The sequence below is a fragment of the Pseudopodoces humilis genome, chromosome 19 (genome assembly GCF_049639895.1).
Source record: "Pseudopodoces humilis isolate 2021_Gansu_Grassland_sample_001 chromosome 19, ASM4963989v1, whole genome shotgun sequence".
NCBI classification, from domain to species: Eukaryota; Metazoa; Chordata; class Aves; order Passeriformes; family Paridae; genus Pseudopodoces; species Pseudopodoces humilis.
In genome coordinates, this window is record NC_142218.1 from 10,307,479 (window position 1) to 10,320,887 (window position 13,409).

Here is a 13,409-nt window from a genome sequence, read left to right on the forward strand (position 1 = left end):
TCTGTTCCTTGCTATTTGAGAGTACTTATTTGTATGAAAACACCAGCAGGAAAGATGAGAAAAATGAGAACCGACTAAAAAAAATGTCTTCAATTTTATCAGTAGTTGAAATTACTAACATAGAAAGGACAGTGCTTGGATATCATTTGATAGTAAACTCTCTAGTTGTCCAGTTAAAGATATTCTTCTAAAGGAAAAAAAAGTAATGAATTGAGAGATGTTTTGTTTCCCTTGTGGTCTCCATTTTTCAAAATATAAAGTACTCAAAATCCCTTAAATAACATCAGTCAGACAAAGAAAAGGAGAAAATCCTACAGAGTGTATTTACTTTAGATTGTAAATTTGCAGTTAATCTCATATCAAAAAATGCTTGTGGGGTACAGCCACCCCAGCTTCTTGCTTCAGAGAAATTTGGTCACAGTATTTTGTTCAACACTTATATAAGCACTTTAAAAGTGCCTTTTTTTTTTCAAACCCCCCCCCCCCGCTAAGACTTTATAAGAACATATAAAACTGAATAGAAGTGACTTACATTGTTCATACTGATTTTTACATACCACTAGGTTTTCTCTCTAAATTCTCCCTCTATAGGTATTCTCTCACTGGTTGACCCCATTAATAGCTCCCCTCTCTATATGCATAATAATGTCTCACTATTAAAGCTGAATTTAATTGCTTGTATGCAATAAAGATGCATTTTTTCTTTTACCTCTGAACTATTTTACTGTCAAGCTACGATAGGAAAATAAAAGTGATCATGAGCTGTAAGAACAACAGACCAACAAATTTGACAATATTCATGGTTATAATGCTTGCTGGGGAATCTGAGCAAGGGCAGCGCAAGAATCAGAATAAAGAAGGATGCCAGCCACCTGCTTGCAAAATTTGGCACAAAAAATGTATATGCATGTTATAAAATTTGGAGTAGGATATTCAAGATGGGACTTCTGCCAGATGTTTTTCTCAGCTAAGCACGATATGAAGCAATATTGACATCGAACAGGCTGACACTGCAGGTCTCAGAGCTCCCTTCTGGTTTTCTTTCCACGACAGAAATACCTTTGTTTACATGGACATATAAAAGGTGCCTCTATTTATTAACATTTCTATGATCATAGGTTTGGATCCTCTTTCTGTAGCTTTCACAACAGAAATGAGGACTTATGCAGATGAATTATAGGATTGGGTAGGGTAGGTATTACAGACATTGCAGTTATTTTTTTGTCATATAGCATAGAACTGTCTTTTTATAAGGAATGTATCCATCCCCTTGTTCTGTAGAAATAAACTGAAGAACCATGAAGTTTGGAGGCTGGCAGGTAATCTTCAATGCATCCAGTTAAGAAAAGATCAACAACTTACCACAGGGAACTTCCCTGGACTGAGACGTGACTGATGGGCTTTGCATTGAGCCAGACTGCAGAACAACCTGGCTGTTTTCCAGAACGGGGCACAGCTGTGATCTAATGATCCTAAAGCTATTCAGAAACATCAAGAAGGGGACAAGAGGGGGTAAATGGAAAACTTCTGCGTTGTATCAACATACAGTACTATACACAGCACCAAATATCAAACCATTAAAGCATTGTCTTGTTACCAGTAGTGCACTGCTTCATATCCAGCATGAAATGAACACTGTTCACATACAGACGCTGCTTTGTGCTAAGGGGTAACCAACATATTACAATTAATCAAAACTGCCTGTACATCCAGTTCAAAAGATTGAGATACTATTGAAAGGAATCTGACACAGCACTGTATTCTTTTATTGCTGGTAATTTCCATATTGTCCCTGTTAAAAAAAAAAAAAGAGAAATGTTGAAGGACAATATATTGGAGGCTTACTGCGAGTTAGGCAATTTCTTTTGGTCTGTGAATTTTACAGGACCTACTGAAATATCACACATATACCTGCACCAAATTATCAGACAGATTTATAGACAGAGCTAACAGCCAGATCTGCTCTTTCAGAGCAGAGATTTAGACAATTTACCTGCTCATAGCCATAAGGCCTCTGTTGCTGAGCGGATGGGCCTGTCTGGGAAGCTCTGTAACTTCCATATTGCTGCCCCTGTCCCTGTTGGTAGCTGGAATATTGTGAAGAGGCTCCTTGTGCAGGACCTGAGAGGACAGTAAAATCCATTACCAGGCAGTAAAATCCATTACAGGCTTGATTTGCTGTGGGAATTCATAGAGTTAACACAATCTAGAACATGATGCTAACAAAGTAAGCTCTGTGAGTAAGAACCGTGGGTAAATTCTGCCCACACCTCCCCTCTAGGTTTACACTGGAGGTGTTAATACTAATAATGATGTAGTTGCAGCAGTGTAGTTGCTTCAGGTTTTAAACTTAACTCAAAAAATGTCATAATACTTCTAAGTGAAGCCTCTCTGAAATCTGTATTGGCACAGATCAGTTATGACCTCCGTGCAAACTACCTGGCCCTTATTTTAGTAACAACTTCCCATTTAAATTCCTATCTAACCTTGCTGTGCCACCATAAGCAACAGAGGAGTGATTCTCTGGTGTACTGATGTTCTTTTTCATGTCAGTTCAGAAGAACTAGGTGTGTAGGAGGCCTGGGAACCCAGGCAGTGACCTCCTGATGATATTTAGCACAAAATCAACATGAAGAGAATGTGTATTTTCTAACTTCTACCAAAGAGAGGGATTCAGGATGGAACGCAGTGCTATACTAATGTATGTTACTGCCCAGAATCCCTAAACTACATCTTTGGGTAATTTTGGTACATTGTTAATCCAAAGTTAATCAAGGAAATAGTTTACAGCCTATTTTAGCTCAGGAATAGAGGTATCAGGGTGAAACACTGCAAACACTTGACCAGCCACTCAGAGTTTTCTTACCATATCCTTGCTGCTGTCCTGGGTAACTCTGTTGATTTGGGTATTGCTGCTGGGAATATGTTTGCTGTTGTGCAGCTCCCTGTTGGTACCCTGCCTGCTGCTGGCTGTACTGAGAATTTCCTGGAGAGGGAAATATTGGAATGGTTTGGTCATAGATGAGGCAGGTATTTCACTGTACAAGTGGATCATAAAGAAAACAAAGGCGGAAGGAGCCTTGGTCTGGAACTCATACACAAATACTTTTCTTAGAAACACATTATTGGATTTTGCCAAGCAAGATGTTTATTTCTCCAGTGAATTTTACTTCCTTTGAATAGAAGAGTTACTTATTTATATACATCCATAAACAAACAAAAAACCTGATCCCCAAAGGATTTTTTTTAACCTGAAGGGCTTCAGAAGGAAAAGTCACAAAGATAAGTCTGCCAGGGTAAATAACTGCTTTCTCAAGAAGCCCTCTCATTGTATTTTCTTCTAGATAATGATGTTCATTCATATATCCCAGAAAGACCACTTATCTAGTTGCTACTGGTATTTTTTTTCAAGTACCTATGATGGAAATTCCATTTGCTGTATCCTGAAATAATAAAATTATCAGAGGCTCTATAGATGACATTGCTTCTCCTAAATGCCACCTTGCTGCATCATAATCCAGTCAATATTTCCAGTTAATTTAGAGTTCATCTATCTTAATAATATGTTGAATTTACTGTTAAGATTTTGCTGCATTTTCCTACCTCCTTCGTAATAGTGTTGTGTAGAGTCGTCAAACGACCGGTCGTAGCTCTGTTCAGTATAGGATGACTGCTGATAGGCATAATCACCATGTCCTGCAAGGAATCACAAAGATTTGTCAGACACATTCTTAATGGGACCATAGACATAGTGTTGAATAGATATTGAATATATGTTATGAAGCTGCTTATGCACCAAGATGAGGCTGAGAGCAAATATAGACCCCTTAGGGAGAACATCGAACACAGGGCAAGGAAAGTCACACCAATGGATAAAATTCTTGTGTTTACTAATCCAAACTGGGCTTGGGCTCTTTTTGGAGCAGTTTATACAGCAGGGTGCACTGATGTGCACCCATCCCCTGGGATTCTCATTTTCCAGCATTTAAATCGGAAATGAAGCATGAAGGTTTGTCCTTGGATGTGGCAGTGGTGGTGCTCTGCACTTTATCAGTATCACAGTGAGCCCAGCTCAGAGGAATTACCATCTGGATAGTATTGCTGATTCATAGGTTCTGAGGAGCCTTGGCCATGACTGTACTGCTCACTGTAATATTCTTCCTGACCCATGTACTGCTGCGAGGAACCTGCAAGGCACAAGACAAGGCAAACTGAGCCTGTGGACTCCCAAGGGATGGGTTTCTCTTATCCAATATTTTTTTTAAGAAAACAAGGTTCATGTCTGGATAAACAAACAATTGAGAGTGGTTATAAAGATGTTTTGCTCACTAGAAAAATGAAAATAAATTTGCATTCTCAGAAAAAAATGGTTGGAATTGAAATCACACAATAGTCAGTAACACATCCTAGAATGACTCACTTCTGCAGCAACATCAATTTCATCTACTAATCTGAGCACAGGAATGGATTCCATGCTCAAGAGATGGTCAGAATTAAATACATTTTCATTAATACATTAATTTGTTTTTTAGTAAAATTCAGTTTATTTTAGAATCAGTCTAGCAGGTTTATTACCTCTTAGAACTGTATGCAGAGAGGTCTTGGAGCATGGTAGTTATCCTCTGGTGTTTTCCATTCCTTGGCCTAATTTTTGATTCTAATTGCTGGCAAATTGTATCTTCTTTCCAGAAATGTGCTCCTTGCTAACTATGCCATGTTAGGGCTGATCCAACACCATGGGAAAGAATTTAATAGATTCCCAGTGGCTTGAATGAGCTGTATATCAAATTGCTCATCTTTTCTATAGAGATTTATGATCCCTTTTAGACAGAATTATTGTTCTAAACACCTGAAATAGTTAAATATCTTGAAAACAGATTGAGGTTCATCTCATTGTCACGATAGTTGCACCATTCAGGATTTCCTGTGCTCCTGGCTGGGATTCTCTATTTGTAAATGTGACTTGGAAATTTTGGTGACTTATGTACCCCACAGGACAGACTGAGTATCATCCATCTAATGAGAGTTCTATCAATAATCTGATAGCAGTTTTACCTTGCTGTGAAGCTCTGTAAGGGCCCATGGGTCGCTGCCCCATCATGCTGTTGCCTTGGTTGCTCTGGCTCATCATGGCAATGGAGGATTGTCCCTGGTAGTGCTGGCTCCCTCCTTGTGCCGAGTTGTAATGTGACGTTGCTGCTTGCTGGTGCATCATGGAGACTACAATGGACATGGAAAAGATTGTTTTCCAAAGATGGGGAAGTTCTCTGCTACTCTCTTTGGAAGCAAGTTAAAACCTTCAGCTAACACGCATCCAGCAGATATTTAAAAATACACCCAGCCTTGATTATTATTAGCTTATTTAAAAGAATGTAAACCTTATTGCAGTAGGGTTAAAGAAAGAAACAATAAATTATGTTTGTTCCTGTCTACCTCCCGACTATTTCATTGCTGCATTTCTTTTCTAATATACTCTTTCTTCTGCTTCCATCTTCTCATACACCTGATCATTACAGAATTTAAGTAAACTGATATTCTAGGATTTATTTGATTCCTAAATTTCATGCTGCTGTAAAGACCTCTAAAGCATCAGACATCCCATTCAATGTGATTGATCTAGCAAACTTCTTTTTAAAATAAGAGATTGAGGTATCTGCTAGTCTCTTAATGCCCTGCAAAAAATGTAAAATACTAATAAAATAACAAATGTAAACATTAAAAATGGGGTAGTAAACGGTAAATGTGTTATATCCTGGCAGCTTCTTTGTGCTTGGGTAAAGGTGCTGCTCCAATCTCTCCCATGGCTGTGGGATTTGCTGCCAGGGCTATCAGACAGTGCTGCTGCACCTCTAACTAACCCCTTTTTCCCAGTTCAGCCCTAACCATGGCGAGTCAGCCTAAGTTAAAGCAAGAGTGAAGCTGTTCTGACTTACACTGGTGCCTGGAAATTCAGATATGTCTTAAAGCTGTCTATTCCTCTAGTACACTTCTCACTGTCTACAGAAAATATTTACAGAACAAAGTCATGTGTGGTAAACCCTGTGAGGTCAGTGGAAAGTCAAGGTGGCCCAGGAGGAGGAAGAGGGTGTTTACCTGGATTAGACTGCATGTTGATGTTTGTTCGAGAGACGTAATTGCCTATTGAGCCCTGGCCTTGCATTGGCACATTCTGAGATGCAGGCACTGTGTGGCTGTAACCAGGGCCAGTCCCATGGCTGCTGACAGTCATACTCAGAGAGGTCGTGGGCATGGTGCTCTGGCCTGACTGCTGCATAGACACGTGGTTAGGACCTGCAGAAATTAGAGAGAGCAGCAAGGAACTCTGAGCTATTATTGGCAATGAACAGTGAGCATGAGGCCTCGTGGCCTTTTTGAAATACCTTATGATAAGGCAAAATAAAAACCCCAAAATCCTCATTATTAAAACTCCCTGTTATCTACAGACGAATTGAAACTGCCTGCTGCACAGTTAGAGCGATCCTCCTCTTCCTGGCAGCCAAATCCAGGCTGTTCAGGATTGCAGATGAGAAGAACAAAACCAACAGCAGTGCCCTACAACCACTTCCAGAATTAAAAAATGCCAGTAATTTCAGATACTTCAGAAAATACATAAACTCTGGAAACATCCCAGCCTTTTGAAATTTGTTCTTTCCTTCCTCTTGTCCTGTAGCTGATTCCTTTTCCCCCTTTACACAAGCAGTGACAATGGGAATACACAGTAGTGTCCGAGAGACACTTTGCACATTGCTGCATCCACTGGGTTTCTCTATAACCAGCTCTATAACGTGAAGTTTGACTCAAAGTACCTCAGAGGAAGATAAATTTTTCAAATCACCATAGCAATCCAAGTTGTTACTCCCTTTCCAACATCAGAATGTAATCATCAGACTGCTCCAGATATATCCTGGGTTTGTATCATCCTGCTTATCTGGCAGTGCGCTTATTTTTTAGAGTTCTCTTGCAGTTGGGTAGCTAATACTGGGGGAAGTGGGGCTCTTATTTTTTGTTTATTGATGTAAATAGTTTTATGAATGAGATTTGGAAAGTTGTTTTCACTGTATGTTGTTACTATCCAAGTTGTGATGGTGCATATTGTTGTCTATCTAAATTCAGCCATATTGTTGTCAATCTCAATTAATTTAGGTAGAATGCAGAATCCTTAGAAGAGGCAGAATTATGTTGTAATGTTTAAATAACGATATTTTAATTCAGGGTTATTAAGTGTATCTGCAGCCTCTAAAAAACGTCTAACTCATTTAGTACAAACCTCATTAATTACCCTTAATGGTTTTCATAGACATCAAAATGAGAACATTTGCTGTAAATTATATTTTCCTCTGATAGAGAGGTGCAAGCAGCAGTTTCAACTAGAGATAAAGAGAGAGAGCTCTCCTGATATCAGTGGAGCTGGGTCAAAATGCAGCTACAGAAAATGATCTCTGTGTTTTGCTCTGGTTTGTTTAAGTTGTGAGGCTGATCCTTGTGCAACACAAGGTCACACAGTGTGTGAATGGAGATAGCAGTTGCCTTCAGTGAGAGATGGAGTGAAGCAAGTGTTGGTAAACCTTGCCTTATTTGCATGGGAAAAATTAGAGATTCTTGGCCTCCTTTAAAATAAGAAAAAAAACCCGTTGGCTAATTTGTGATTGTAAGGGAAAATATGTGGATGAGTCCAGTTCTCAGGACTTCCACCCCGGTTCTGTCAATCAGCAGCAAATTATTACAAAGATCTGGAGGAGGCTGGGGAGCAAATTAGAAAACCAACAACAGTAGCACTGAAAATGTCTATTCTTAATAACACAAAATGATGTTTTGACTGACTTAATATATTACTCATACTCAGTATTAAATCCTTCAAAACAAAGGCCCTGAAAAATTTAGTAAGTTCACTTTGCAGGTTGTAGCTGTTTAAAACAGGTCCCTTATCCATTTCTTTTAAAGGTACTATAGGCTTGACCACAAAGGCATTTTTAAAAACCCAGAAGTAATTTCATGGCTTGTATCTGCTCCTGAGTCCCCTTGACAAGGTCTGCAATTTTACAATCAGATATTTTTATTTATAGAAGCTGGTTTTGCTCTCTGTCACTCTGGGAGACACCCACAGAAACAACTGACTGAATAACTATGATCTACAAAATAAACAGATTATTCATAATATGAAATGCACATATTAAAAAACTGGTTTTCAATTAGTTTAGTTGCATGAACAAAACCAAACAGACAGATTATATTATCTTATTAATATGAAATGTCTGTGCAAATTCTTTGACTGTGTAGTACAATCTCTGCAAGCTTCTGTAGAGGACAAAAGACTGGTGCAACACCAATTGTTTTGTAAGGAGAAATGTATCCTGGAAGGTCTTTGCAATCTGAAGCCTTGGTTGTGTGGTTAGTCATGCAAGCAATTCCATTTTACCCTGGCCAACCCCACCACTTCCAGGAGAAAAATACTGCAACATGTAATTTTTCTTACTAAAAACTTGGATGCTTCTTTACTCGGTGATTTTCATCATGCATTTTTTTTTAAAAAAAATGTCTTTAATTTCCTCTGCAGAAACACAAAGCACTCTGCAGAAGCCAACATCATTCCTGCCTGTAGCCATTTTGTGGTGATTTCAGCATGTGCCTGAAATCCCCATATGCCTGAAAGGTGAGTTAGGAGAGGTCTTTTCCAGCTCTCTAAGTATATTCTGCATTAATGATTTTGTTGCCAGGCAACAGCAAAGCAGCACAAAGGGGACCAAAGCTCACCATTGCTAATCTGACTCTGCATGAGGGAGGAAGGAGGAAGGCCGGTCCCGATGGCATCGCTGAGATTGCTCTGGGAGTGGAGGGATTGGTTGGATGCGCTCTGACTCATCCCTCCTGGGCCCAAGTTTATATTTTGCGTTGGTGGCTGCGAAACAACAAGGAGGAAAAACAAATTCTTTGCTTAGGTTTTTAATTAGAAAAATAGCAGCCCCCCCAAATTAGCCTGACTATGACTAAAAACTGCCTGGGCTAAATACGTGTTTGCTTTTTGGGTAAACCTTTCTTGGTTTGACTCCTCTGTGTGAATGACATTGAGCACGACAGAGCAGATGACAGGCAGCAGCACAGTGAAGGGCTTGAAATTGTGTTTGTCACAGAGTGTGGCTTCTGTGCTCGTTCCTCTGCACTCACATGGATTTCCAAACACAACCACTGTGGGAAATGCATTAGCAAAGACAACACAGGAGTGTGGTGACAGATTGACCTCTGCCAAGCTATGCTGCAGTTTGTGTTATGTGTGGTACTTCCCAAATCAATCCACTGAGCAGGAATAACTACATGTGTAAAGACAAAACAATGCCCAAGTGAGTGTTGAATTAGATTTTTGACGTAAAACAACCTCATTTTTTTCCCCCAAGCAAAGAATACCGTAAGAACAGGTAAGAATATTGAATCTGGAACAAATGGAGCTGTTCAGAGCTGTACTACTGCATCATAAACCTTGTGCTATGGGACAGAGATTAACAAAAATGTTCCGAAGAACATAATTTAAACACAGTAGAAGTAACTTTTTATTTGTTTGGTGGCCTACTTGGACACTTCAAAACTTTTAGCTGGAAAAATACTAAAAAATGGTTCATTTATAGAGATCAGTGACAGAATCAAAGAACATTTCCCTCTGGAATAGCTAATGTATCTGAGGGAAATAACTATGGTATTAGTTATGCTAATAACTAATCATTAGTTACAGTAATTGTACTGGTACTTACAGCAGGAAGCAAGGACTGCATATTCTGGTTAGAGTCTGCTATTGTTGCCAAATAAACCAAGTTTCTGTGCAAGATTTGTTGGTATCTACAGAACAAGGAGTAAAGCTTATTTTGGAAAGGGTTAACAATACACAAAATTCCAAGTCTTTATCTTTTTGTTTTTTCCTATTTACAGATGGTTAGTTAAATTACCTTAACCCATTTTTTAATCTGTCCTAATAAACAGCAGTGGCAATGAGCCATGTCTGTGCTGTCATGTTTCCCATCAAGGATCAGTGTGCTCAACACCTCTTTTACAAAAGGATGAACTTTTGGGGGAAGGAAGAGGTAAAATACACCCTCTTTTGAAAGCACTTTGAACTGTGGAGCTGGGACCTCAGTCTTTGAGGACTGACACCCAGTCAGCTGCTCCAGCAATCACTTTTCCTTTCTCTGTCTAGCAAGGGCCCTGATAGGAGTGAAATTCCAGAACTCCAAAGCCCAAAACCTGTTTTCCCTGCCAGCAAGCTGAGAAGAACATGATTTTCTTCAAGAGTGCTCTAACTGGAGTGTTTACTCAAGTAAGCACCACCAGAACCATTTAAGCTTCTTCACAGTTCTCCATGAACTGGAAAAGCTCCTAAAAAGGAGCAGGAGTCTTTCCAAGAGCAAACCAACAGCTATGCCACTGAGCAAAGGGAAGAGTCAGACTTGAGGAAGCATTTCTAACAAACTCCCCAATTCGTAATACTTACTGAGTACATTCTGCAGTTTTCCCCTTGCTCTGATAATCCATAATACATTGTATTAGGTGGTGATTTTCATCCAGCATCTGCATAAAAGAAATAGGACCAAAACATGTTACTATGAGAATTGTATAAAAATCCTGTATTTTTGTGATCCTTCACCCTCCTTGGCACTGGATGATGTTTTGTGCAGTTTTGTGCAGTTTTAAGTGACCTACACAATAAATGACTTTATTAAGCCACAAGGCTGAATCACTTCTAAACAGTTATCTTTAAAGTAGTTACTTGAAATACCCTTACAGAAGAATTAATGGAATTACCTTGTTCCTTAAATGGCAGATAAATTCTGATGCTGAAGAAGGAAAACACTTTCACTATGAGGTTATCTCTGCCTCATCCCAAAATATCACCCAACTCTTTCCAAAACATCAGGTATTATTAACATGCCAACTTTTGAGTAAGAAACAAACTTTCAAACAATTAAACCTACTCATTTTCCTGCCCAGGACTAAGAGCATGCTGACAGCTGAACCTGATAAAGTATAAAATTTGCATCACTGCATCTAGTGAAACCATGTCTAAGAGAATTACATCCCAATATGTCCTTACTTTTATTTAATGAACTCATAATATGACTAAAAGCTTAAAATACCCTTTGCTTTGTTTTGGAATTTCAGATAGATTAGTTTGTCTCTTTCCCCCAGATTTCTTGTGAATGCAGCACACTTTCTCCAGGTGAATTAATAAAAAAAATACCAGCATGTAGAAATTTAGATTTGCCTCTGGCATATTAGAGCTTGTAGACACCACTGCTATCAAGTGCTTGCAAGACTGGGCCCTTGAACCACTGTGTCATCAGGAGAGGAGAGCTCTTGAGAAAAGAACCATTTCTGGTTCAGGACCGAATTTTACTGCCCTGGAACTGCAATTTGATGAACTATTTTAGAGGAGCACCACCACTGCTCTATTGCCAAAAGCTCTAACTTTCTCCATGTGAAATCTATTTTAAGAATGTTTGATACTGGGAAAAGAACAGCTTTGAAAGATATTAAAATTGAGTTAAAGAAAAATAAGCTGCTTATATAATACGAATGCAAATAAGAATAATCTTTTTCATTGAAATTTGTGTATGTTCTCAAAAGCTCACTTTAATGAGGATTTTGGAGGGCTTTTTTTCCATTTCCATCTTTGACTATAAATCCCATCCAGTTTCTGTGCCTGCAAGTCTCTTCCTCAGCATTGCTGTTTGTCAAAGAGAAAATCACTGCCAAGAGCCCAGCACTGATGGACAGTCCCAAAGTAACCTGCCAGCAAATGCACCTGAGACTGGAGATTGTTTCACTCATTATTTTTAAAGAAAGGACATTTTGAAGCTTCCATGAAGTTTATGAATATGCAAAAAGGGTAGAAGAAGATACTTTATCTGCCCTTTGTCTGTGGGTACAGGTTTAATTACGAACTATCTGGATTATGAAGTAATTCCAACTGATTTGGAGCTTAAAGGAAAATTTATTCACCTAGTCTGAAATCTTTCAGTATTTAAAATTAATTGGTTCACAACACCACGTGCTGCAAGAGCTCCACAAAATGGGATGTTTCCAAACAGTCTCCCGAGATGCAAGTCATCTCTCTAGCCTCTCGTGGCAGTTTGTTCTGCCTTCATCTCTGCTCTGTCACACGCTGCCTCCGAGGGGATTTTTCCCCCCTAGGAATCATGAATTGGCACCAGATCACGACTTGGCTGCACAACCCCTGGTGATGGATTAATTGCTGTGTTGGCAGTGGCACTTCTGCACTGGTGGCTCTGAGCAAAGGGAGCTCACACCTGGCTGCCACCACAGCACGGGAACATCACCTGAGCCGTGGGGAACGGCCAAAATCACAGCAAAAGTACAAATGGCAAACAGCAGGGACAGGACAAACACGCATGTCCTCTATTGACACCTCCAGCCTCGTCACTCCTGACCGTCACCTTCTGCAGGAGGAAGGGTCTGCTTGTGTGTGCAGCCCCTGCTGCCAACCCTGGCAAATAGGAAACAATAACTTCCCAACTCGATGCCATGTGGGCATCTCCTCTCCAGAGAAAATCTTTCAAAACCTTTGTCATTAAACATCAATAAACACATCACAATAATAATATTAATAATAGTTTATGAAAAATACCAGCGGCTGGTGCTCCCTCTGTCTTCTGAGAGATTAAAATTCTGCATCCAGATACAAAAGAAAACCCTTGCAAATCCAGTATTTTATTTCAATTCATTTTTTTAGGTTGGATTCTTGGGGGGCCAGAAGCTGACATACCATCATAAATTAATCGCCTATTTGCAAATGTTATTGCCGTTTCCCAATGTATGCTTGGCAGCGTATCCCCTTGGCGAGCAGCAGGGCTAACGTGCCATCCCGGTTTTATTCCCTACGTCCTTCTCTCGCTCTCTTTGCAGCGATCTGAGCACCTTTGCTTTGTTCCACCTCCTCCTCCTCCTCCTCCTTCCCCCACCTCTCTCTCTCCAGCTGTCCATCTCTGCAGCCCTCGCAAATTCACGAGTTTTCCTGATCGCCCTAGAAATCAGCCTCCAGCTGCAGGAGCATGGACAGAATAAATGTCTAAAATTGTCTGTATAAAAGCATGCTCTTTTACCTTCTGGATAGTTTGCTGGGTGACCTCCCCTTTGCCTCTTGGGCGAGCAGAAGCAAAGGCAACCGACATGGTGGGGGTTTTTTATGTGTCTATAATATATCGGTTCCAGGCTCTAATAATATTGTTATTATCTGGCTGCTATTGCCGTGCGAGGATTCTCCGCAGTGCACGGGGAGGGGGGCGGCCGCAGATGGTACGATCTGCGCCCCGCGAACACCCGCGGGCGCCGCGGCCCGCGCCGCCGGGCACCGCCCCCGCCGCGCCCCCCCGAGCCCCCGCGGCTGCGGGGCGGGGGCGGCGGCCGCG

General features: G+C 40.3%; 1 protein-coding gene across 2 annotated transcripts; it reads right to left on the reverse strand.

The window, feature by feature from the left end:
* Positions 1–548: 548 nt before the first annotated feature.
* SS18L1 (SS18L1 subunit of BAF chromatin remodeling complex) lies at positions 549–13,238 on the reverse strand. Of its 2 annotated transcripts, none has more exons than XM_005524823.3 (11): positions 13,104–13,238; positions 10,475–10,551; positions 9,741–9,825; positions 8,752–8,896; positions 6,094–6,291; positions 5,056–5,220; positions 4,086–4,187; positions 3,604–3,696; positions 2,867–2,986; positions 1,994–2,121; positions 549–1,792 (listed from the first exon to the last, which is right to left on the reverse strand). In XM_005524823.3, the coding sequence occupies exons 1-11, from the start codon at positions 13,170–13,172 to the stop codon at positions 1,766–1,768; spliced, it is 1,209 nt and encodes a 402-aa protein (XP_005524880.1). In that variant the 5' UTR covers positions 13,173–13,238; the 3' UTR covers positions 549–1,765. The 2 variants fall into 2 exon arrangements, with proteins under 2 accessions (XP_005524880.1, XP_087920650.1); XM_088064524.1 differs by lacking the exon at positions 13,104–13,238 and adding an exon at positions 12,767–12,889.
* Between the last annotated feature and the right edge of the window lie 171 nt (positions 13,239–13,409).